Source organism: Muntiacus reevesi, chromosome 2 (assembly GCF_963930625.1).
Source record: "Muntiacus reevesi chromosome 2, mMunRee1.1, whole genome shotgun sequence".
Classification (NCBI taxonomy): domain Eukaryota; kingdom Metazoa; phylum Chordata; class Mammalia; order Artiodactyla; family Cervidae; genus Muntiacus; species Muntiacus reevesi.
The window spans coordinates 60,603,030-60,626,125 of record NC_089250.1 but is presented as its reverse complement, the minus strand read 5'-3'; the positions used below and the strand labels follow the sequence as shown (position 1 = coordinate 60,626,125).

At 52.6% G+C, this 23,096-nt stretch overlaps 1 protein-coding gene across 1 annotated transcript; it reads right to left on the bottom strand.

Moving 5' to 3' along the window:
- Window positions 1-4,883: 4,883 nt before the first annotated feature.
- On the bottom strand, window positions 4,884-22,895 carry BPIFB2 (BPI fold containing family B member 2). The gene is made up of 15 exons (XM_065919752.1): window positions 22,784-22,895; window positions 19,435-19,528; window positions 17,137-17,241; window positions 15,854-16,000; window positions 14,339-14,399; window positions 12,587-12,647; window positions 9,938-10,029; window positions 9,478-9,663; window positions 9,194-9,247; window positions 8,477-8,647; window positions 7,936-8,003; window positions 7,721-7,766; window positions 7,355-7,418; window positions 6,912-6,988; window positions 4,884-4,925 (listed from the first exon to the last, which is right to left on the bottom strand). The coding sequence occupies exons 1-15, from the start codon at window positions 22,893-22,895 to the stop codon at window positions 4,884-4,886; spliced, it is 1,380 nt and encodes a 459-aa protein (XP_065775824.1).
- Between the last annotated feature and the right edge of the window lie 201 nt (window positions 22,896-23,096).

The following is a 23,096-nucleotide window of genomic DNA, read 5'->3' as shown; positions in this document are numbered from 1 at the left end:
GAGAGAAGAGGGGGTTATTTCAGAACAGAAGACCCCTGGAGCAGAGGGTGTCGGAACTGATGCCTGAGGGGTGAGCAGAGCCAGTTGCAAGGCAGGGAAGGTGTTTCAGGCAAGGAGTTGGCGGATGCAAAGGCCTGGGAGGTGTGGGCTAGGCCATCACAACTGGGCCCCCTGACACTCACAGGGGGCAAAGAGCTATGGCCCAGTGGTGTGTCCTCAAGGGAGACCCTCCTGGAGGAGATGCCAGGAGGTGGTAAATGCTGGCATGAGGGCTTTCTCCAGATCTGGAGGGCAATAAAGGCAGGTTGACCCCAGGGCCACAAGACTAGCTGGCCACAGAACTGGAGTTAGACCTGGGGCCTCAGGGTGCCCAGCCTCTGCTCTTGGCGAGACCCTTGGGGGGGCATGGGTGGGGGCTCCTTGAAGGTGATGAAGAGTCCCAGGGGGCTGCTGGAGAGATGGGGTTTCCTCCTCCACCTACAGGGAGCTCACAGATGTGGAAGATCGAGGAAGCTTCTGTGTCCCTTGTGCACAGGGGGCTGCTGAGACTAGAGATGAGTGAAGGCCTATCTGTGGTCCGTGGGGCCAAAGCCAGATTGGAGTGAGGGAGAGAAGGACCCAGGTCAGCATAGCCAGTCTCCATCCTGATGTGGGCCCTGCGCTAAAGGAGCCAAACTACAGATAGCATCACTTTATCCCTGCAGATCCACCCCCTACAGACAGAGGAACCAGCAGGCCCCGCCTCCTCCTTGAATATAAATCCAAGCGGGGCGGGAGGGGGGGCGGGGAGGGAGGTGCGGGGGCTGCCTCTGATCACCCAGCCCTCCCTGCCTCCCCCAGGGCCATCCTGGATATTGGGGGGAAGGCAGAGGCAGGAAAGACATAAGATGGCTGGGGTGGGGGAGGCTGAAGAAACCCCTTTGCATGGGTTTGGGGATCTGGGCCTCAGTCCCAGTCTCTGTGCTCCCAAGTTGTGTGTCCTTGGGTACCACCCTCAGCCTCCCTGGGCCACAGTTTTATCCTCTTTATAATGTGGGGGCACAAATAATGATAGCATTGCTCAGAAGGACAAGGACAGTCATGCCATCCCCTGTTCCCCTAAGTTGAAAGTGGCCAGAGAGGAGGCAAGCTCCCTAGAAATAAATTCCTTTAGGGATACACTGAATCTTTCCTGGGGCACTGGGTCGTCACATGACTTCAGTGTCCCCGGGGAAGCCTGGTTCAGCCAACCTGTGGCTAGAGCCGCTGGAAGCACCTCCGACTCAGCTCTCACAATGCTGATAGCAATAGTAACAAGAGGGCCCTTTACTTTGCACCTGACCTGTGCCAGACAGTGTGCTGAGTGTTTGATATGCACTGGTCCACTTAATCCTGAGGACTACCCTATGAGGTGGGCACTTTGGTAATTTTTTCCATTTTACAGACAGAGAAACAGAGGCTCAGAGAGATCAAGCCGTTTGCCCAAGTTATAGAGCAAGTGATAGCAGAGCCAGGAGCTCCAGAGCCCAGGCCAAGACCTGCTAAGGCATACCCAAGGGGGCACTGCCTACCTGCTGACCTCCCTTCCCTGCCCCAGGCCCCAGCATCATCCTGCCTGGCCCCCACCAAAGCTCCAAATCCTGCCATCCTTCCACGACCAGCTGCACCTTTTTCCTCCAGGGAGACTTCCTCTCCCACCTCTCCCACCTCCCCCTCCATCCCTCAGATACTGAAGACCAGGCCAGCCCTGAAGGTCAGCAAGTGTGACTCCCAGTTCAGCCACGCAGCCTACAGGGACTGGGCTCCACGCGGCTTCCCAAGCTCAGGGCTGGGCAAGCCTGGGCCAGAGCTCCGGCATATACACAGTACAAACCACTCCTTCGCCACATGCTTATTATGCACTTGCTGTATGCAGGGCTCCGAAAGGGTCAGAGAGGGGTGGTGGGGAGAGAAGCCGCAGACACTAGCCACTGTCGTCAGAAACTGAAGGGCATCAGAGTCACCAGGGCAGAGGGGTTTGCACGTGGGCAGGGAGAGCGCCTGTGAGCTGATGGGCAGGGTAAACCAGTTCAGGTTAAGGTGGCCCAGTCAGAGCATACAGCCCGAGGCCTAGAGGGAAAGAGTGCAAGGTGCAGGGTCAAGGTGAAAGGTGGGCCTCGAGAAGGTTCGTGAAGGAGTCAGAAATGAGAACGCACCCTTTAGTATGGTTCCGTATACAGGACTCCATTCTGAATTCTTTTCAGTATGTCTCCTTTAGAGTGAGCGTGAAGCTAACCAGAGGGCGCATGGCTGGGAGGCATGAGAGTGGGAGGGGCTTCCTGTGATTTCCGGTGGGGTGGAGGTGAGCCGTGTGAGGAGAACATCCAGCAAAGCTCCTCTCAGCCACCCGCCCAGACTCGACCCCTCTGGCTCAGCCTGGGGGCGGCCTTTCTGCAGCCCGTTCCAAACAAGCCAGGGCCCTCCCCACGCCCGCAGCCTCCCGCTGTCCACTCACTGAAGGCCCCTGGCCCGTGACGTGCCCGCAGTCCCTCGGGCAGCTGCTCCGTGTGTGGCTGCGACGTCTGCAGCTCACAACCGCCACCTCTCCGCCCGCACCCTCCCCTCCCCCGCGCGGCTTTCCCCGGGGGGCTCTGGAGGTCTTCTTTGTGACCACGCCACAGCTTGCGGGATCTTAGTTCCCCGATGAGGGATTGAACCCTGGTCCTTGGTAGTGAGAGCGTGGAGTCCTAACCACAGAACCGCCAGGGAATTCCTCGAGGTCTCCGTTGCCACTGTTTGCCCAGCAACCCCAGGCCAGCTCCCACCTGGTAGCGAGCCCCCCTGCTACCCAGTAAACTGAACAGCACCCTCCCCATCGAGGTCTGAGCCCTTCCAAGTCTTTCCTTCCTTGGGCACTCTCCCTCAGCCCTAGCGAACTGTATAGAGTTACCTTCAGCTCGCAGTTACTCTTTTACCATAGTTAATAATCCTTCAAAGTGAAAGTCCCCTGTTTTAGATATTACGCGGCTTCTGCCTTCTGATTGGACCCGGATTGCCATTCTCATCTGTGCCCCCAGTAGCCAGGGCTCAGCGGGCTCCTTACTGAAGGGCTGAATGGGGCCCCTCAGGGACTATGCCGGTTCTCTTCAGACAGAACATGGCTTCCTTCTGGGCAGAGAGCTTGACTCAGCTGTTTCATCCCCCTCGTCTTAAAAGAATGTATATTATTCAACCAGGAGCATCATGGGTACAAATAAGATCTAAACCACATCATTGGATAAATTGGTAGATGTGTGGATGCCAAGATGGATGGATGGATGGATGGATGGATGGACAGATGGATGGAAGATGGACAGACAGATAGGTGGATGGAAGGAAGGAAGAACAGAAGGAGGAAGAAAGGAATAATGCTGGACCACTGGACTGATGGCTTAATGAATAGATCTCACATATTGATATTTTTCTAGGTATTAAATATATGCGCTGAGTCTGTGTCTCAAAATTTTTGTCTCTCCCATATTCCATATCAGCTAGCCTTGGGCTGAGCCTGTATAAAGACCTGCTAAAGTAGGATTCATGAATTAATTCACCAAACAACCAAATGAAATAAAAGCCATGTTGTCCTCGGTGATATCATGAGGTGGGATTTTATAGCCTGGCCCTTTCCAGCTTTCAGCACCACCCCCACCTCCTCCCACCAACACTCCGGGCTTGTTCAAGGCCTCGAGGCCTCTCACTCGGACCCTTTAGGGTTGAACTTATAACCATTACAGGGGGCTAGTTAGTGTACCGCTGTACCGAGGGCTTTGCTTACTGATGGTGGAAATTTGGACACCTTTACTCCCCAGAGAAACATAAACGTAACCTGAATCCAATGTATCTGGGAAGGAAAGAATATGATCTCTGGCTAAAAGATTAGCTTATCAGAAAGAAAAAAATCACATGGCTTCATCCTGCCAGCATTTGCACCCCTTCAGCCTCCCCTAGGTCATCTTGTTGCCTGTGACCCGCTGGGTTTGAAGAGGTTTCAGAGCAAAAAGGAATAAGACATGGTCAGTATGTAACACAGGCCCAGGAAGCAGATCCTGCCTCCTTTGAACAAAAGCTCGCCTATGAGCCACATAAACCAAGATGGAGAAGCTGCTGGAGAAGACAGTGAGTGTCTGTCACCTGAGGCTCATGACCTAAGGTCCAACCCCAGGTGGGAATGCTGGTGATGGAAGAGGGGACTGGGCATCTTAGGTCTGAATCCTAGGAAGGTGGCAGTCCTGGGGATCTGCCATCCCCCAGCTCGGAGACTCTGGGCACACTCCCCTCCTTGCTGGGCCTTAATCTCTGCCTCTGTGAGATGGGACTGCACGCTCTGCCCACATGACTCTCAGGGCTCTCATGAGGTTCTAGGAGAAGGATGGGATGTGACTCTGAGAGGAGAAATGCCACCAGGTGAGGGCACACGCCTGAAGTACCACTGTGGCATTTGTAACTTCAGCTCATCCACGTTGTTCCCCTGGTTACGAGGCGATGCTGTCAACAGATATGGTCAGCAGGGACATGGCCACATCCTCTTTCTTTCCCAGGCCAACTTTGGGGGCTCCAGGGACAGATAGGACCAGGCCTTGCATGTAGGGAACTGGCCTCCAGTACTCAAAGAGTTTGTTGAGCCTGGCTAGAAGTTGCAGCTCAAGAGAAGGTGTTTAATGCAAGATCTGTACAGCCTGGAGGAGCTCTCTGCTCCCCACAAGGAGGGGATGAAGGAAGGAAGGGAGTCTGGAGGGAAGGGGCCAGGATGGGATGAAGCAGCCCGGCTGGGCCAACCAACTTGCTGGAGATGACTAAGAGTGGTGATGAAAGTGTGACTTTGACTCAGTTTCCCAAGTGGCTCAAGGCAAAAGGGTCCCCAGAGCAGCTCTCCCAGTGGTCCCCCATCAGCGCTGGTACAAGAGTCCACTGGACACCACGACATAGCCCTGAAAGACAGAGATACAACCATGGGCCAGGTCAGAAGCCACACGGGGACCGTAGGACCCCCAGCCGTCCCATCAGCCTGGCTCTAAGTTCAGGCTCTGCCACTCTTGCTGAGAGTGAGAGCCATTTGCCTCTCCGGCCCTCAGTTTCCTGCTGTCTCTTGTGGACAGTAACAGCAACCACTTTGCCAGGCTGCTACTGATAGATGGATGCAGCCAGATCACACAGGCAGAGCACTCAGTGTGGACCTGGAGCTTGATTCGGGCTCCAAACGTGGTCAGGACCACCTCTGTTTTATGACCTGGAGTTCAGATCACTGAGTATCTTCTCCAAGTCCAAGCCTCTTTAGCAAAATCAGGCATACCCCTCCCCCCCCCAAAGTGTCCTCTACTGTCTACACTGCACTGCAGAAACTTCCTGAGGGCCTACTGATCTTTTCCTTCCTTCTTTCCTTCCTTCCTTCCTCCCTCCCTCCCTTCTTCTTTCTTCCTTCCTCTTCCTCTTTCTCTTTCTCTCTTCAGTCTTCATTGAGCCTCTACTATGACCCAAGCCCTGTGCCAGCTGTTGGGAACCCAGCAGAAAAATAACCAGAACCAGTCCTTGTCTTTGTGTAACTTGTGCATGGTCCAATAGGGTGGCCATTAGCACCTGGCTAATTACAGTTACTCCCTCTTGTCCACAGTTTCATTTACCCAAGTATAACTACCCGAAAATATCAGATGGAAAATTCTAGAAATAAATAATTTATAGGCTTTAAATTCCATGCCGTTCTGAGTCACATAATGAAATCCCATGCCATCCTACTCATCCTATCCTGGATGTGAGTTATCCCTTTGTCCAGTGGCTCTACACTGTATGTGATATCCACCCATTCGTACTATCTATCCACAGTTTCAGGCATCCACTGGGCATCTTGGAATGTGTCTCCCCCTAGATACATGGAATGTGTCTCCCCCTAGATACACAAGACTACTGTACATTTACATTAAGTAAAATTAAGTAAGATTTAGAATTGACCTTCTCAGTTACACTGATCATATGTTGAGGGCCCAATAGTCACCTGTGCCCAATGGCTGACAGTGGCCACTGCCTCGGACAGTGCAGACCTCTATCCTTGCAGGAAATTCTATTAGGCAGTGCTGGTCTAGGGACCTTTGACTTCACTCCCAAGTGCCGGATTTGGGGGTGCCAAGGTGAGTCAGCCACTGACCTTGCCCAAAAAAGGAAGTCTTGGGGAAATTCCCACTAAAAGCCCTGCTCCCACGTGTGTTGATGGTTGCTTCTTGCCGGGGGGGGGGGGGGGGGGGATAGCAGCGCAGGTTGTTACCTGCCAATTGCCTTGGGACCATAGGTCTCAAGCAAGGAGGTCATCCTCCCTGAAAGCACTCAGTCAGTCCCTCTTAGGGAGTGTGAATGACATGGATGTTGGGCTTGAAGGACCTTGGTTAAACTTTCTGTCCCATTCACATCGTATTGAATGAGTTAGGAAGAATATTGTCCTTTTGTAGCTCAGGTGAAGCAGAAAGAAGTGGTAGGGTGTCATCCTGGGCCCACAATGTCTGATCCCAACATTGGATCATTTTAGAAGGGTCAGGATCCCTTCCTACCATCTGGCCTGTGGAGGTTTGTGTACAACCCTGGAAAGACTCCCTCTCTCATCCTCCCCCAGACTCCAGAGGGGTCGTGCCTATCCAAGGGCACAGAGTCTCAGCACAACTGGTCTGAATCCACTGTGACCTGGTGTGATATTTGATGAGGGTGAGTGAAACCTTTGCTCCAATGTCTCCTTGCATTTAGAATTTCCCATCTCATCGCAGCTGATTCATGGCATGGTCTGAGCAGGGGGGCATTCCTAGGCCTGGCTGACCCTGGGCCCCACTGTGTGCTCGAGCAGGAAGGGAAGGCGAGAGGTGACCCCTAACCTCCCCAAGCCCAGCCTCCATCCAAAGATGAAGGAGGCCCCTCTGGTCACACTGAAAGGCTCTCACCTCCTGGATAAAAATCTCAGGGGTGACGTACTGGAGATTGACCACGTGGGGGAGGGCAATCCCCATGCCCAAGAGAGCTGCAGGAGAGAAAAGAGAAATCAAGGTCAGCCAGTAACAAAGTGCCACCTGGAGCCAGCCCTGCTCTGAGGTCTTCACATGCATCATGACACCGAGGTCCACAGATACTCAGGAGGTGGGAACTGCTATTACTATACCCACTTTATAGAAGGGAAAACTGAGGTTAGGGGAAGAAACAGAACTTAGCTAAGATCACACAGCTGCTAAACAGCTGAGATAAGATGTACGCACAGGGAGCAGGACTCCCAAAGCCACCCTCTTAGCCTCTGAGCCTGGGATGTAGGAAAGGGCCAAGATGGAGCCTGGAGCAGGCATGCAGGTGGAAGGGGCCAGAGGGGCCACACAGAGCAGAGGGCAGAGCTCACCATTGAGGTGGTCCAGTAAGGGCTTCTCAAACACTTCACCCATGACTGTCTGGACATGGTCTGTCTGCAGCCATGGAGCCAGGGAGATGGGGACCACGGGCCCGTCCCAGCAAGGGGCCAGGAGAGACATGTGAACACAGAGACAGATCAACCGACAGAGGTATAGCAGGAGGGATGAGGGCAGGTCACCCCTGTCCAGGCTTCAAGCAGAGCCCAGCTACTCCCAGGGCCGTGTCAGCATCAGGCCCCCAGGAACTGCTGGCCTGAGAGTAAGCTGAGAGACATGGGCACACACTCCCCTTCCCCGGGCTCAGGGCCTGCCCCACCCAGCGAGGGGGTCTCTGGAGACCCCAGCCCCATACTCACATCAATGAAGCCCAGATTGGAGGAGGCCACAGTGAGCTGGACATTCCTGGAAGGGAAACCAGAGGGGAGGGGTGGGAATGGGACCTAGTGCCTCTCACCTGCTTACCATACCAGCTGCATCCCAAGCTCCTCTGACTGACACTGTGACAGGCAATTGCAGGCCCATTGCACAGAGGAGCATTCTGAGGCTGCTGGGTCCAGGAGGCCTCACTTACCCCAGCACAGATGTGGTCCCCCGAAGCCTCACCTTGGACACAGAAAGCTGGAGGCTCAGGTTCACTACCTGGGCACATGGGAAGAGCAAGGTCAAAGGGCACAGAACCATGTGGGAACTCTCAGCTGGCCACCAGATATCCCAGTCTCCCACCCACACCCCATCCATTCAGGTGTTTGTGGAACACAGGCCACTGGGGAGGTGAACGACAACCAAAGAAATCAGACAAGATCCTTTCAGAGAGCGCTGGGTGTCACAAAGGAAGAGTGGTATGTGGAGAGATGCGGACCATCTAGAAGCCTGCCCGAAGGAAGACTGCAGCATTTAAGCTGAGACCTGAATGATGAGGAGAAGCTAGCCTTGCCAAGAGTCAGGGAAGTGTGTCCTAGGCACAGGCTACAGCATGTGCAAAGGTCCTGAGGCAGGAAAGTCTTGGCAAGGAGACCAGTGTGGATAAAAAGTGAGAAGTGTGTGGGAGGAAGTGAGGTCCCCTTTAGAGTCACCCATCTCCTGGCCAGCCTCATCCAGCCCACCTCACTCACCACATTGAGGGAGAAGAGGTACTGGAAAGCCGAGTTGGAGGTCGGGGCCAGGACTTCCACGAAGGGCTGCAGCCGCATTGTGGCATTGTTGGTGCGGAACGTGACTGTGGGCGTGGCACCCAGCCTCACCTTGAGCACCAGGGGCATGGGTTCGGGGAATTGACGGGCCACCTGGGGAGCAGAGGGGTGAGAGGGAGGAGGGCACATGGGGGCAAAGACTGGGTGGGCTCTTCACTTATCATTCCTTATATGCTGATCAAGCCACCGCTGTGCTGTAAGTGCCTGGACCACAGAGGTGGGTCCACCCCTGACTCCCGCCCTCGGGGACACCCAGTTGATGGGTGGCCACATGAAGACAGTCACAGCCTGTGATCTGTGCCAGGAGGGAGGGTAGCTCAGGGATGTGGGAGCACAAGGAGGCTCCCGAACCAGACAAGAGGTCTAGTGCTCCCGTAGGAGGTAACCCCTGAGCTTGGACTTGGATGGATCAGGGAAAGGAAGCAGAGGAGACAGTGTAGGCACTTCTTGCCCGCTGCACGGAGAGGAGGAAATAGTGTGATGCCTGGGCCGAAGGAGGGACAGAGGATGTACAGATGGAAGGGCAGATGCTGAACCCCACTAAGAGCAGATATGGGCCAGCAGAGACCCCAGAACCCAGAGAGCCTCCCACCCCAATCCCAGATCTCAGCCCTTGGAATGACCAGAAACATCACCCACCTCGGGGATGAGCTGGCCCAGCACAGAGGTGTTCAGCGGGTTGTTACTCGAATTCTGAAATCAACTCCCAACACATGGCAGGTTTTAGAACAGTCACTCCCCAAGCCAGACCACCTCTTGTCTCCCCACCCCAGCGGTCTGGCTAAGCCTTCCAATAGCCACCCTGTGGCCCCAAAGCTTCAACTGCCCCACCCACCAAGGATTTGGCCTCTGCAGGGTCTCCCCAGGCTGGGCAACAGAGCACTCCTGCCCCATGTGCCAAGGGCGGCTGGACCAGCTCTCACCAGCTGTGCTGTGACGTCCAGGTTGAGCGCACCAGCCTTCTGCAGCAGCATGATGGCAGAGTCAAACAGGTCCTGGGAGAGGCCCACGGTTGCCATGGCACCCTTGGTGCCTACGTGCTGTGGCAGCACGAAGGGGGTAGTATCCACAGGCAGGACGATGGGTCTGCCCAGCAGGAAGAGAACAGCCTGTCGGATTGGGGGTGAGGAGGAGAAGAACAGAAGCAGGGCCACAATAGGCAGGTGACTCCATGGCAGATCCTGGGCTGTGAGATGCCACCCACCCCCAAGACGCCACGTGTGTTGTCAGCCTCACTCCTTTGCCTACATGCCACACTGCCTCTTGGAATGCCATCCCAGCTCCTCTCCCCTCAACTCTCCTGCCGCTTTAGGAATCTTGCAGAATGCCAAGGACTCTGGAGGCAACAAGGCCCCAGCTCTGAGTGGAGCTGGAGGCACTTACGTTGATATCCAAGGAAATGTAGTCATTGGTGATGGTAGGGGTGTTGATCATGGAGTAGCGGACCTGAGACTCTGGACCCACAGGGCTGAGGCCTGAACGAAACCAGGGTGAAGAACAAAAGATGACATACTCAGCATTACCCACCAATGCCTCATTTAGCCAGCCTTCCCAGGTGACACTATTGGTAAAGAACCTGCCTGCAAACACAGGAGACATAAAAGATACAGGTTTGACCCCTGGGTTGGGAAGATGCCCTGGAGAAGGGAATGGCTACCCACTTTAGTATTCTTTTTTAATATTTATTTATTTTTAATTGAATGATGATTGCTTTACAATATTGGTTTGATTTCCATCATACATCAACATGAATTAACCATATGTATATATATGCTCCCTCCCTCTTGAATCTCCAGCCCAACTCCCACCCACTCCCACTCCTCCAGGTTATTACAGAACCCCAGTTTGGGCTCCCCGAGTCATACAGAAAATTCTCATTGGCTATCTATTTACATATGTTAGTGTATATCCATCAACAGATGAATGGATTAAGAAGTTGCGGTACATATATGCAATGGAATACTACTCAGCCATAAAAAGGAATGCATTTGAGTCCATTCTAATGAGGTGGATGAACCTAGAGCCCTATTATACAGAGTGAAGTAAGTCATAAAGAAAAGTAAATATCGTATATTAACACATGTGTATGGGATCTAGAAGGATGTTACTGATGAACCTGTTTGCAGAGCAACAGTGGAGACACAGACATAGAGAACAAACTTAGGACAAGAGTAGGGGAGAAGAGGGAGCTGGTGAGATAAATGGAGAGAGTGGCACTCCAGTGTTCTTGCTTGAAGAATCCCGTGGACAGAGGAGCCTGGCGGGCTGTAGTCCATGGGGTCACGAAGAGTCAGACATGACTGAAGTGACTGAGCACACACACGCTCGCACACCTCATTTAGCCAGATCCAGGCCAAGAAAAGAGGTGGGAAAAGGCCCCATGAGTAAGCAAATTTAAGCTGCAAAATGCACACCCAAGAGTCAGCTGCTCACAACCCGCTGATTCTTAGACACAATTCTAACAGTTTGGGTTTCTGCTTTCCCAATCAGCAGAAGACTAAAGACCCTAAATCAGAAAGGAGAAGGGTCATTCCAGGCACAATCATCCCCTGACCAAGGCAAGATGGAAGCAAAGACAAGGGCAAGAGCTGATCTTTGGTATGAACCTGGGTCCAAGGCATCTTGATGAAGACAATTCCTCCGAAGGGAGAGAAGAGACTAAGGCTTATTGAGTTTATGGCATACCAGGCACCTAATCCATGCTGTTTTGTACAATAGCAACACATTGGAAAAGTAGAAATTTTGATTACTATTTTTGGATGGAATTATTAAGCCCAGAGAGACGGAGTGACTTCCCTAAGGTCACACAGCAAATGAGCTAGAATTCATACTCATATCCTTTGATTCCAAGTCCATTTTCCTTGGCCTCTCAGTACCTCCTGTTAAGGTAATATTGGGGTTGGGGTCGTGAGGAGAGTGGGGGAATTCAAGAAATGTTCCCCAGACTTCTGGCTGGGCTGTGAAGTGTGGACAGGATGATAGGTAGACGTGTGAGGAGGAGAAAATCCAGGTGAGCTGATTCATGCAGGGTGTTGGTACCATGCTAAGGACTTTAAACTCAGAGCTTCTGATTTTCCATCTACAAATTGGGGATAATGATGCAACCTCATAAGATTGGTAAAATTTGCCCAAGAAAGCCAAAGAGCTACCCTAATATAAAAACATTCACTGAAGAAGTCACTACAGATAAATGTGGACCCTGCCTGACATCCTTCCTGGCTTAACACCAGAACGTCGCCCTGCATACCTGTCCCAGGCTGTGTAAGGGATTAGATACAACCCCCAACTCAAAGGTAAAACCAACCAATGGCCTAGTGCAGCTGCCAACGATAGACAGCTCTGGATTTCGCAAAGTCAGTGATGGCAACACAGGAGAAACTCCGGAGTCCCAGGCAAAGGAAGCCCTCACGTATGAGAAGGTGCACTTCAAACAGAAGCAGTTTTGAAAATGGGTTTGTGAAGAAAGAGAGGATGCTCTGAATTTACTTGGGGCTCACTGAGCACAGATTTTCTCCTGAATCACCAGAAGATGCATTCTTTGATCAGTCTGGAAATGGATGAGTAATTACCAATAGTTCTTCAATACTGATAAATACCACTAAAAGATAAAGCTGACCTACTTCTGTTGCTTTTAGTTCCATATTGTAAATTGAAGACCTATCAGAGGCTTGTTTCTGGGGAAGGAAATGGCAACTCACTCCAGTATTCTTGCCTGGAAAATTCCATAGACAGAGGAGCCTGGTGGGCTACAGTCCATGGGTCGTAAAGAGTCAGACACAACGGAAGTGACTTAGTGCACACATGCACGCGCACACACACACACACACACACACACACACACACACACACAAATATTTAAAGACTTGGTTCTACAATTTGGAGAATCCCAAATTCCACCAATAATTGTTCAGACATCCTATGACTGATCTCCCAGAGGTCAACTCTGATGCAAAGGAGGGGTCTTTGAAGGGTCATGGGGATCCCAGAGGATTTCAGAGGCCCCAGCCCCTTCTCCAGGCTCCCCGGTCTTACCAATTAAAGTGCCCAGGTGGACATTGAGACCTTGCACCAGGTTGGAGATTCTCAGGCACAGCTGCAGAAAAACAGAGGCAGCTCTCAAGGATGGGAGGGTCTAGAGGCCCTGTCTGGAAGACTCGCCCAACTTGGACACCAAGGCCTGGGAGTCCTTCCTTCCTACACCAGCCAGTGGACTTCTTCCAGCACCTCCTCTGGACCCTGGGGACTCCGAGGGGATGCTGGGGCCTGTGGGCACTGAGGAAAGAACAGGGCTCTGGGCCACAGCAGAAGTGACCACAGCCAGGTCCAGGAGACCAAGGCAAGTAGGTCTGCTGCATACCGGCCCAGAGGCCCAGCTGATGGAAGGATGCTCCCTGCGGTGGAGGCAGGCTGCAGTCAGCAAGCCGGGTCAGGGAGACAGGAGTCCTCCCAGCCCAGTGGGCCACCAGAAGTGGATTAAGCTGGGGTCAGTGTGACAGAAGGTGGGGCAGAGGAGAGACTGCAAGGCCGGGGGTGGTCTTAGCTGATCCAGGGAGGACTTGGTGAGGCGAGGCCAAGAGGCAGTTAGTTCAGTTCAGTTGCTCAGTCGTGTCCAACTCTTTGCAACACTATGGACCGCAACACACCAGGCTTCCCTGTCCATCACCAACTCCTGGAGCTTGCTCAAACTCATGTCCATCTAGTTGGTGATGCCATCCAACCATTTCATCCTCTGTCATCCCCTTCTCCTCCTGCTTTCAGTCTTTCCCAGCATCAGGGTCTTTTCCAATGAGTCAGTGCTTCGCACCAGGTGGCCAAAGTATTGAAGTTTCAGCTGTAGCATCAGTGCTTCCAAAGAATATTCAGGACTGATTTCCTTCAGGATTGACTGGTTGGATCTCCCTGCAGTCCAAGGGACTCTCAAATGTCTTCTCCAACACCACAGTTGAAAAGCATCAATTCTTCAGCACTCAGCCTTTTTTATGGCCCAACCCTCACATCCATGCTTGACTACTGGAGCAGAGGAGAGGACTACACTGCTTTCTGCCTCCCAGCCTCATTGTTCTCATCTGCAGCATGGGAATCCTGAGGCTTACCTTTTGAGTGTGTGAAATGGCACACAGTGGGTTGACTTGGTCTCCATTACTGCCACTGCTGGAGGTAGGGTGGGTGGGAAGAGGCAGGGAGGGAGAATTGGCGACCCCCAGGGACAGGACAGTGGGGCCCTGGCCCCTGGGACACTGTCGCTCACCAAGTCAGCCACCCGCAGACAATGACAGGAGCTAACATTGCGGCCTTCACAGCAACACTCACTCTCCCCAAACTGCTGTAAACTACACGGGTGGTAATGCACTCAGCCCCACAGCCTGCCCACCGGTGGCCAGGTAGGGACAGTTGTCCTCTCCCCTTACAGACGTGGAAGGAGGGGCAGGGGCCAACTGACTTGTCCAGGGTCCCAGCTGGGAAGGAGGGGACCTGGATCACATCCGCCCCTGGTGCCCAGGCCCTCGTCCACTCCCGCTGTGTTCTCCTTTCAGAAGTTACACGGCCCTGAAAGCACTCCCCTCCACATGGCACTGGGTCTGAGCGGAGGAGCCTCCCTCCCCTGCAGCCCCACAACTGCAGGTCATTGCACTGGACCTTCAGCCCCACCTCCTCCCCGGCCTTCTAGGGAAAGTGGAGGAACCCCAGGAGGAGCACTAACAACCCCCGCTCCTCCATGTCTGCGAGCCCCCTCTTCACTCGCTGCCACCCCCCAACCTGCAGGCTCTGACAGGAGGTCCTTACCTTGCTCTGAAGCACAGCTTTGATGTGACTCTGCAGCGGGGCCAGCATCGCGGGGGCTGTGCTGAGGAGGAGACCAGAAGGGGCCCCTGAGCCCAGGTCAGCACCAGCGTGGCCTGTCTCTCCCCAAAGCCAGGGGTGCCAGAGAAAAGTCTGTGCCCACACCATACCCTGCCACGTGCCAGGCATGGAACCAGCACGACTGTCCCCATAGTGGAAGACGCCGAGCCACCAAGAAAGGGCCATTGGTCTCAAGATTTGGAAGTGGCCAAGAATGAGGCCAAGCAGAGTGGGGAGACAGAGGGTGTTGCGAAAACTGGACTTGACCACGTCCTTGGCCAGCTGGCTTCAGGGCCACTGAGCCCAGTGAGGCAGGGCTGTGGCTGGCGGGGCCCAGGTCTGCTCCCTGCATGGGCCCTATTTCTCTGTGGCAAACCTATTACAGTCCCTTCCTCACTGAGCCGTAGGTCTGAGTCAGTATTTCAGAATGGGGATCCATGAGAAGTCACGGTTCCTTGGTTTCCTAACACGCTGACATGAGGCATGGCCCAGCCTCGCTGAATGGCCTCTTGGGGAGGCAGGACGAAGGAACCAATGTTGTCAATGGCATCAAACTCTGGGCCTCTGTTTTCCCATCAATAAACCATGAGCAGCCCCTGCCCTCAAGGACCGTGAGGGACCGTGGGGATCGTGAGTTACACAGGCTGAGCAGGGGGCCCAAGAGGGAATAGATTTATACCCAAGCCTTGTCTGAGGAAAAAGTTCAGTCTTTGAGTAAATGTTACTCCCCTTTAAGATAAAATACTCAACCACCTCGCAGTGAGTCACCACCCATGGGCGGGAAGGTGTAGATACAAGGCAGAGGAATTCATAGCAGTGGGGTTGATCAGGCTGCCAAGTGTGAACCCGTGTGATAGCTGTGTGACCTTAGGCAGGTCACTTAACCACTCTGTACCTCCATTTGCTCTCTTGCAAAATGAGGGAAATGACTCCACCGACCTGGTAGGACTACTGTGAGATGATTCACAGAAAGGGCCCAGAACGTGTCCAGCACACAGTGGTGCTCTGGAGGTGGAGTGGCTGTCAGTCTTAGAAGCCAAATCAGGAGCAGCTGCCTGACTCATGGGGAGAGCTTGGCAGGTCCCAGCCCCTCCCTGGGCCTCAGACTCCTCATCTCCGCAGTGCGGGGCAGCCCTCTGAGGTTCCCGACAGCAGGTGCCAGCCCAGAGTCCCTCTCCAAATAGGACGTTAGTGGGCAGTGTGCATTGTCACATGGCGCAGAGCAGTGGTGGAGCCCACTGCTCCCCACTCGCTGTGGGACCTTGGGCATGTCCCTTCCCTTCTCTGAACTTCAGTGTCTTCAGCCATAAAATAGGTATGATGCTGGTGGTGATGGAGTGGGGCAGGGGCGGGGCCGGCTCTTGGATCCATCATTGGGATTGGATGAAGTAGAAAGTTCAAGAAACGGCACCACAGCCTCGGTGTCTGGGGTCCAGCAGCCCAGCCTCCAGTACCCACCTGTTGCGGCCATCAAACACGATGGCTTTGTCGAAGATGGAGAAGCAGCTGGAGATGCTGACCAGGGGGGTCCCGATGGAGCCCTGCTCCACGGAGGTGTCGGCCAGCAGTGCTGTGGGGAGCAGCAGGTGCAGGGGCTCCGGGTCACTGTGGGGACACCAGTCCTGAGCCCGAGTGGCACTGCCTAGCAAGCCCGCAGTGACAGATGCAAGACCCCACAACCTCCCCCACCCAGGGGCCGGCGCCTGCTGACCCCTTAACATAGGCGGGGGTCCTACTCAGCATGAGATTGTCCCCCCCTCCCCCGGGGCAGGCAGGACACACCCCCAAACTCCACTCAGGGTCACAGACATTGCAGCTGATGGCTGTGAGCTCTGGTTCCCTGCACCCTCTTACTGTGAGACCCTGGGCCAGTCATTCCCCATACTGAGCCTCAGATTCTTCTTCTGTAAAAATGGACATCAGATTGGTGGTTCTTATCTCACAAGGCTACTATATTGAGTTTTCTAAAAGACAATCATGTGAAAACATCCTACTTGAAGGTTGGCCCACTAGCACTCATAAAATGGTAGTATCAGGACAGAGAATTTAAAATAAGAACACACAACCCCTAGTTTGAAAATTAAATGCAAAAATAGTGACTGATGCATAGAAACAAGTCTAGTATTTTATTGAGCACCAGGTGCCTTGCACGTGAAAGGGGTAATATAATTTTAATCACAGCAGTGAACCCATCCACTCAAACCTCCATTGCTTGCTAAGTCTCTTTGGTCGTGTCTGACTCTTTGCAACTCTGTGGACTGTAACCCCCCAGGCTCCTCTGTCCATGGGATTCTCCAGGCAAGGATAGTGAAGTGGGTTGTCATTTGCTCCTCCAGGGCATCTTCCCAACCCAGGGATTGAACTTGCGTCTCTTATGTCTCCTGCACCAGCAGGCAGGTTCTTTACCACTTGTACCACCTGGGAAGTCCTCAAACATGCTTCTATGGAAAGCCCATAGACATGTTGCAAAGTTTTGTTTTCTTTTGCTTTGGTTTTTTACAAAGGAGGGAACACTGAGGTCAGAGAAGTGACTCTCTCCATTTGCATAACTGTTGAGCAGGGTCTGGATTCTCAGAAATTCTCCCATGGAGGATGGGAGAGAAGGCACTGGAGAGAGAGTGTGCTGAACAGAGTGAGAAGGTCTGAGCTGGGATCTTGGGAGTTGCTAAATCCCTTTCGTCCGTTTTACCCTCAGAGAGTCCTTGAAAATCCTCCCGCTCCCAACAAGGAGACTGACTCACCGGAAGATCTTGAGAGTAAAATTGGTGGCTGCCAATAAGCGTATTCCGAAATTGGCAACAAATGTCAGGCGGAGGTGGGACACATCGACGTTCAGAATCTGAATCCTGCAGGGTAGGAGTCAAAGTGACAGGGCAATCCCCTTTAAACCATGGCATCAACTCTGGGCTGGGTGCTCGGAGCCTACCCACACTGTTGGTATTTATAAAGGACCTCTGACAACTAAAACTATGGGATGAGGAAGAGGTAGTGAGTTCACCATCATAGGGGGCATGCAAGCAAGGTTAACCAACCTGCCAGTAGGGAAAAGATGCAAAGAGCATCCCAGCCTTAGGCATGAATTAAGTGAGATGATGATTACACAGGTCTTGGAGGGATTTTAGTTTCTGATGGAGATCTGGAAAACTGGGAAGGTAGGGAAAGAAAAACTTTGGGATCCACAGAACGCAGAAATCCCCCTCTAGTCAGCAGCTTTGGCTTGTAGCACTTTAGCAATGGAAAGCTCAACTCCTTTCAAAGCTGCTTGTCCTGATTGCTCAGCACTCTCCAGCTAACCTATGATTTCTTTTTTCCTAAATAAAAGTCCTTTTTTTTTCTCCTGCACAGTAGTTAACTGTAGGAGGTGGGAGCACTACAAAGTGGTATAAATGTTAGAGTGAATGTGTTAGTCACTCAGTCGTGTCCGACTCTTTGCGACCCATGGACTGTAGCCTACCAGGCTCCTCTGTCCATGGGATTCTCCAGGCAAATGTTAAAAGTCACATCAAAGCACTCTCTGTTAGTACTTGGGTGACATCTTTCCATGACTCTTCTTGGGACACAAGCTGACCTAGAACCTGCTTCTTTTCACTTGACAACCATTCTGGATGTGTTCCCACATCTACAAACAAGGAATCCTGGCGCTGTTTTCCAACAATCTCATGACTGAGCCTCTGTGTGGCCAGACTGCGAATCATTTAGGGATCCTCGACCTCGGGACACTGATGCTCCCAAGCCCGACATCATCAGCCCAGCCCTAATCCAGGGTCTCAAACTGGGGGCTTCCGCACCAGCTGCATTTTCACTTGCCTAGCGTTTGCAAGCTTTAAACATTTTTTTTAAACGAGTTGTCATCATTCAAAACTTTAGATTTTTAAATACACAGATATGGTTCTGGGCTCTCCTGTGACAATGCATAGAGTGCTGGAACCTGCCATGCTTAGCACTATTTAAAGATTGGAGCAGAAGGAAAGTCCACTGGGAGCAACTGAGAGAACCCTTCAGCAGCCCATGACATGAGAGGTTCCACTTTCATTCCTTCCCAAGTAAATTCTTTACTAAATATTTGAGTTTGTGTGTTGTTTCTAACTCTCTCCACTGGGGAGGATGGGGACAGAGAGGGAGGTTCAGGAGGGAGGGGATATATGTACACAGATAGCTGATCCACTTTGTTCAGCAGAAACGGACACAGCATTGTGACGCTGTTATACTCCACGTTTTAAAAATTAATTAAGAATAATAACAAATGTAAAAATAAAATCAGAAGAAAAAAAGCAAAACCAAACAAATAAATCTCTTCCTCAATTCTCTCAACATCCCTGACCAGGTTTAATTATCTCCAAGAAGTTGTTATTAAGCTCTTTTTAATGGCTTCAACTTTGTATCGGCATACCGCATTTATAAGCTTCGTACCATAGAGTGTAGCACCCATTCTCACAATGCAACATACACAGGAGGAAGAAAGTACCTGTTTGTTGTTGATGACGATGATGTCGGTGATGAAGAAATAAAACTGCTGCTAGCAGCGGTCAAAAGATGTACATGACTTTTTATAAGAATATACATATATATGTATATGTATGAGTTTCTAAACATGTATAGGATATATACATGCATATGCATATGGATTTTCTTGGAAATCCAGAGTCTTGCCTATAGTGAGTCTGTTTCCCACTGGATGGGGACAATTAGCCCAGTTCCTACAAGTGTCTGAGTCTGAGGTGCTCCCACCTGCCTCTGCCTTTGAGTCTCTGCTTTATGGGGAAGGGTATATTAGACTCACATTTGTGTCTAGATTCAGTGTTAGGCCTTTGGAAGAAGTAGTCAAAGTCTTGCCAGCCCTGGGGACCTAGGAACCAGAGTCTTATATCCCGTGCATAGAACTCTCCTAATTAAGAGGCATCAGACCCCCTTGTCTGGTCCCAGCTCCTACAGCCTCTTGTGCCCACTTACCTGGCAGGTGGGAGTATCTAATCTGGTGAGGGAAGCACTCATCTAGCTGGTGGGGAGGGGAAGCACTCACCTGGAGGTGAGCTACTCACCTGGTGGGCTGGAAGACCCCTCCACTCCGGTCCAGGAAAAGCGGGACTGTGACCTGCAGGGCCCTCTGGAGCGGGGCTTTCCCGGCTTCAGCCACTGAGGGGCCAGAGCAGGGTGATGTCAGGCCGTCCTCAGGAGCCGCCCACCATCTGCCCCACACCTTGGGTGAGAAGCACTCAGAGATTGGAAGGGGTGGGCTCGTCCACAGGCACACAAGCACGACCCTACCGGGCCCTTCCAGACATGTCTTTCCTCTTTGCCCCTCCAAATCCCACGTATCTACTCTCTCCTCAAAAACAGTAACAGTAATACCCTTAGCCCTTTTGCAAGGCCCTGATCAGTCGCCACCTCCTTGGGAGCTTCCACAAGGCCCCAGGAAGAAGGAGAAGTTCCCGGTCCTGCGGGGAGAGGGTGGGAGCAGTCTCTCCTGCAGGCTGAGGGCTCAGGAGCCCCTCAAAATCTAGGTGCAGACCCACCCCTGCTACTCACTACCTGTGCAGCTGCCCCATGCCTCAGTTTCCCTGCAAATCAATCTATAATGATTAGAACGGTAGCTGTCAGCTTTCTCAGGAACTGGCACCTCCCTGCCCCCTGCACTTTCTCCAGAGCTTGACCTGGGCGACTATGATGTATGCTGGAGCCACAGATATCAAGGACCCGTTCCCAGCCTAGGTCACCGCTCCCCATACTCTTTCTTCAGCCAGAACAGGTACCTACTGGGAGCCCATAAGGCTGAGTGTCTAGGGAGCCGGCTGCTCAGCTTTTATCTCAGGCACCAGTCGAGAACTATATTGGCCCAAGACGCACATGAACGTGCCCTAGACTCCTGCAGAGGACAGCTTCTGAACTCCATTGGCAGCCAGCAGGTTTCCTCGGCACCTAGCAAGTTCCAGGGTTTGACATCGCACTATGAAATGCTTCTTCCAAGTCCCTGAAGGATTGTTGTGGTTCAATCGCTCAGTCGTGTCCGACTCTTTGAGACCCCATGGACTACAGCACACCAGGCTACCCTGTCCTTCACTATCTCCTGGAGTTTGCTCAGATTCATGTGCATTGAGTTGATGAGGCCATCCAACTATTTCATCTTCTGCTCACCCTTTCTCTTTTTGCCTTCAATCTTTCCCAGCATCAGAGTCTTTTCTAGAGAGTGTGTCCCCAGTGAAACATCCCTGTGACCCTTGCAACAACAAGAAGCCAGTGCTCTGCCATCTCCATTAAGATCTCTGAATCTCTGCCCTCATGATGGGATGGTTCTTCTTGGGTCTTCACCTCAGCATTAAGGGTACCGGTTTTCCCTTATATCTACTACTCTTGTGTTCTTTGTTCACTGACTCAAGGGACATGACTTTGAGCAAGCTCTGGAAGATGGCAAAGGACAGGGAAGTCTAGCATGTTGCAGTCCGTGGGGTTGCCAAGAGTCTGACACGACTAAGCGACTGAACAACAACTTGTGTTCTTTAGAATTCTTCGTAACTCTTACTAGCCAACTCCCTGTTACTCCAGTTCTCTCTCTCAATATAGATTAAACTTTTCTTGTTCAAATCATGCACTCAAAAAAAAAAAAAAAAAACGAAATAGTGTCCGTCACATGGGGTCCTTGGAAAGACCCACTCAGTTCACAATAAATATTCGCTCACGAGGCTATTTGTAATAATGGCTAGCACTCCTATCATGCTTCCTTTGTACCAGGTATTGTTCTGAGGGCTTTAGCGTTCCTCAAAATTCTATGATGTCAGTGCAATATTATACCCAGTTTACCAAGAGGTTGAGGACCTGGGCAAGAAGAAGTTGGATCTGGGCCAAGACACCCAGCCCTCGAGGCCCTGGACTTTCTCCCACACCTGGGCTGCTGGGCCGATGGAGGTGCTAATTAAACAATCAAACCTGAGTAGAATTAAAAGGAGAGGTTGGGGTGCAGGAAGGACACATCAGAGGAGGAGCCCAGTCTGAACTTCCCTCTAACTTGGCGGAAGACCTGGGGAGTCCCTGTGTCCCTCGAGGCCTCAGTATCCACAGACCCTGGAGCATAAAGGTGTGGTCTCCATGCTCCCGAGGCCCCTCTCCAGCCTGACTGTGGCTGAACTGGACTCACACCCGGGCTTCTGGACTCCTTCCACAGTGCTCCCCTGACATGGGCTTGAACCCTGGGGCCTGCAGGACTGGATAGAGAGGATGACGCAGTATTTAGGAAAAGCCTCCAGCCTGGCCATGGAGGAGGTGTGTTGCAATGTGTTCTTGGCGGTTTGTTTCCACTGAGAAGAAACAGGCAGGTGAGCTGGGAGGGCTGCCTGGGGACAAAGGAGACTCACACAGCATGGGGCGGGAGGGGGGCCGGGGGGAATGGGCCTGCAGTTATCCTTGTGCCACTCCGATACGGATCACTGACCACTTTCACTGTCTGCCCATCTGTCCGGATACAATGTTCCGGAAAGCTTCGTGCGCCCCAGGGGGGACCCTGCTGCTTCCCTGAGCCACCTGCCTCCAAAACCATTTGTGTTCCGGAACCCTTGAAAGTCCCCTCCACTGTCTGACCTGAGTTCCTCATGTTGCTATCTGAGTGTGGTCTGGCCTTGGGGTAAAGAGCTTCTGATCTCTCACTTCTGACCTCTCACCAACCTTGGTGAGATCCCAAAATCCTCCCCAGGGGCAGTTGCAGGGCAGTGTTTGTCTCACCCTGGCCTGGATGTCCTCATTTTGCCCCCTGCTCCGGGATTAGACGGGACTTGGAAGGAGGGAACAGAGACATGGGATAGACGCCTTGCAAAGAAGGGCCCAGAGAGAGGCTGGTTCTTCTCCCTGGGAGCCCAGCAGGGAGGGACCAGCTCCTGGACGTTCCCAAGTGCAGTGCTAGATGTGTCCCTCCCCAGCACGTGTGTGCACACAGCCACCCCCCCCACACACATCCCAGGGTGCAGAACCATAGCGCTACACAACCCGAGGTATGCACCATGGCCTTGCACACGTGCCAGTGGTTAGGCACCCTCCCAACCCTCAAGTACGCAAGTGGGCACATCATATCTCCATGGATTTTCAAACTCATACCAGACACACATAAGCAAAAGGAGCCCCTCAAACCGACCCATCCTCACGTCACTTGGGCATGGAAACCATGTGCACACTGGACAAGGCATCTACCTCCACTCATGCATTCATTGAATAAACATTTGTTGAGCAGCACTTTCTGGGGCCTAGGGACACAATTTGACAGAAGAGAAATCCAGGTCCCCATGGGGTTTGAGTTCATAGATACACGTGTACATTTAGGATTGTACACACACCTACAGGCATGGACTCCCAAGCTCACCCTCTCACACACACACACGGCCGACAGCCTGACAGCACATCTCTTACCGTAGCTCAACACTTCCTTGTTGAGTCTGAACACAGTGCCCGGCCTGGAGGCGCTGACCATGGGCAGCAACAGCAGTGTCAGCAGCAGGCCCAGCCCACACGCCCCAGGCATGGTGGCCCTGGCCCCTTCCCCCCAGGATCTGTGGGCTGGAGTGGGGACAAGCATCAGGGAACTGGTCCAGAATGGCCCCACCCGGGGTGGCTTAAACCCCATCCCAACCTGGAGGTCGCAAACCATGAGCCCTGCCCATGACCCGCCCCCCCTGCACATCAGTTTTCGCATCTCTGCTCTGAGAAGAATCCCCATCCCAGC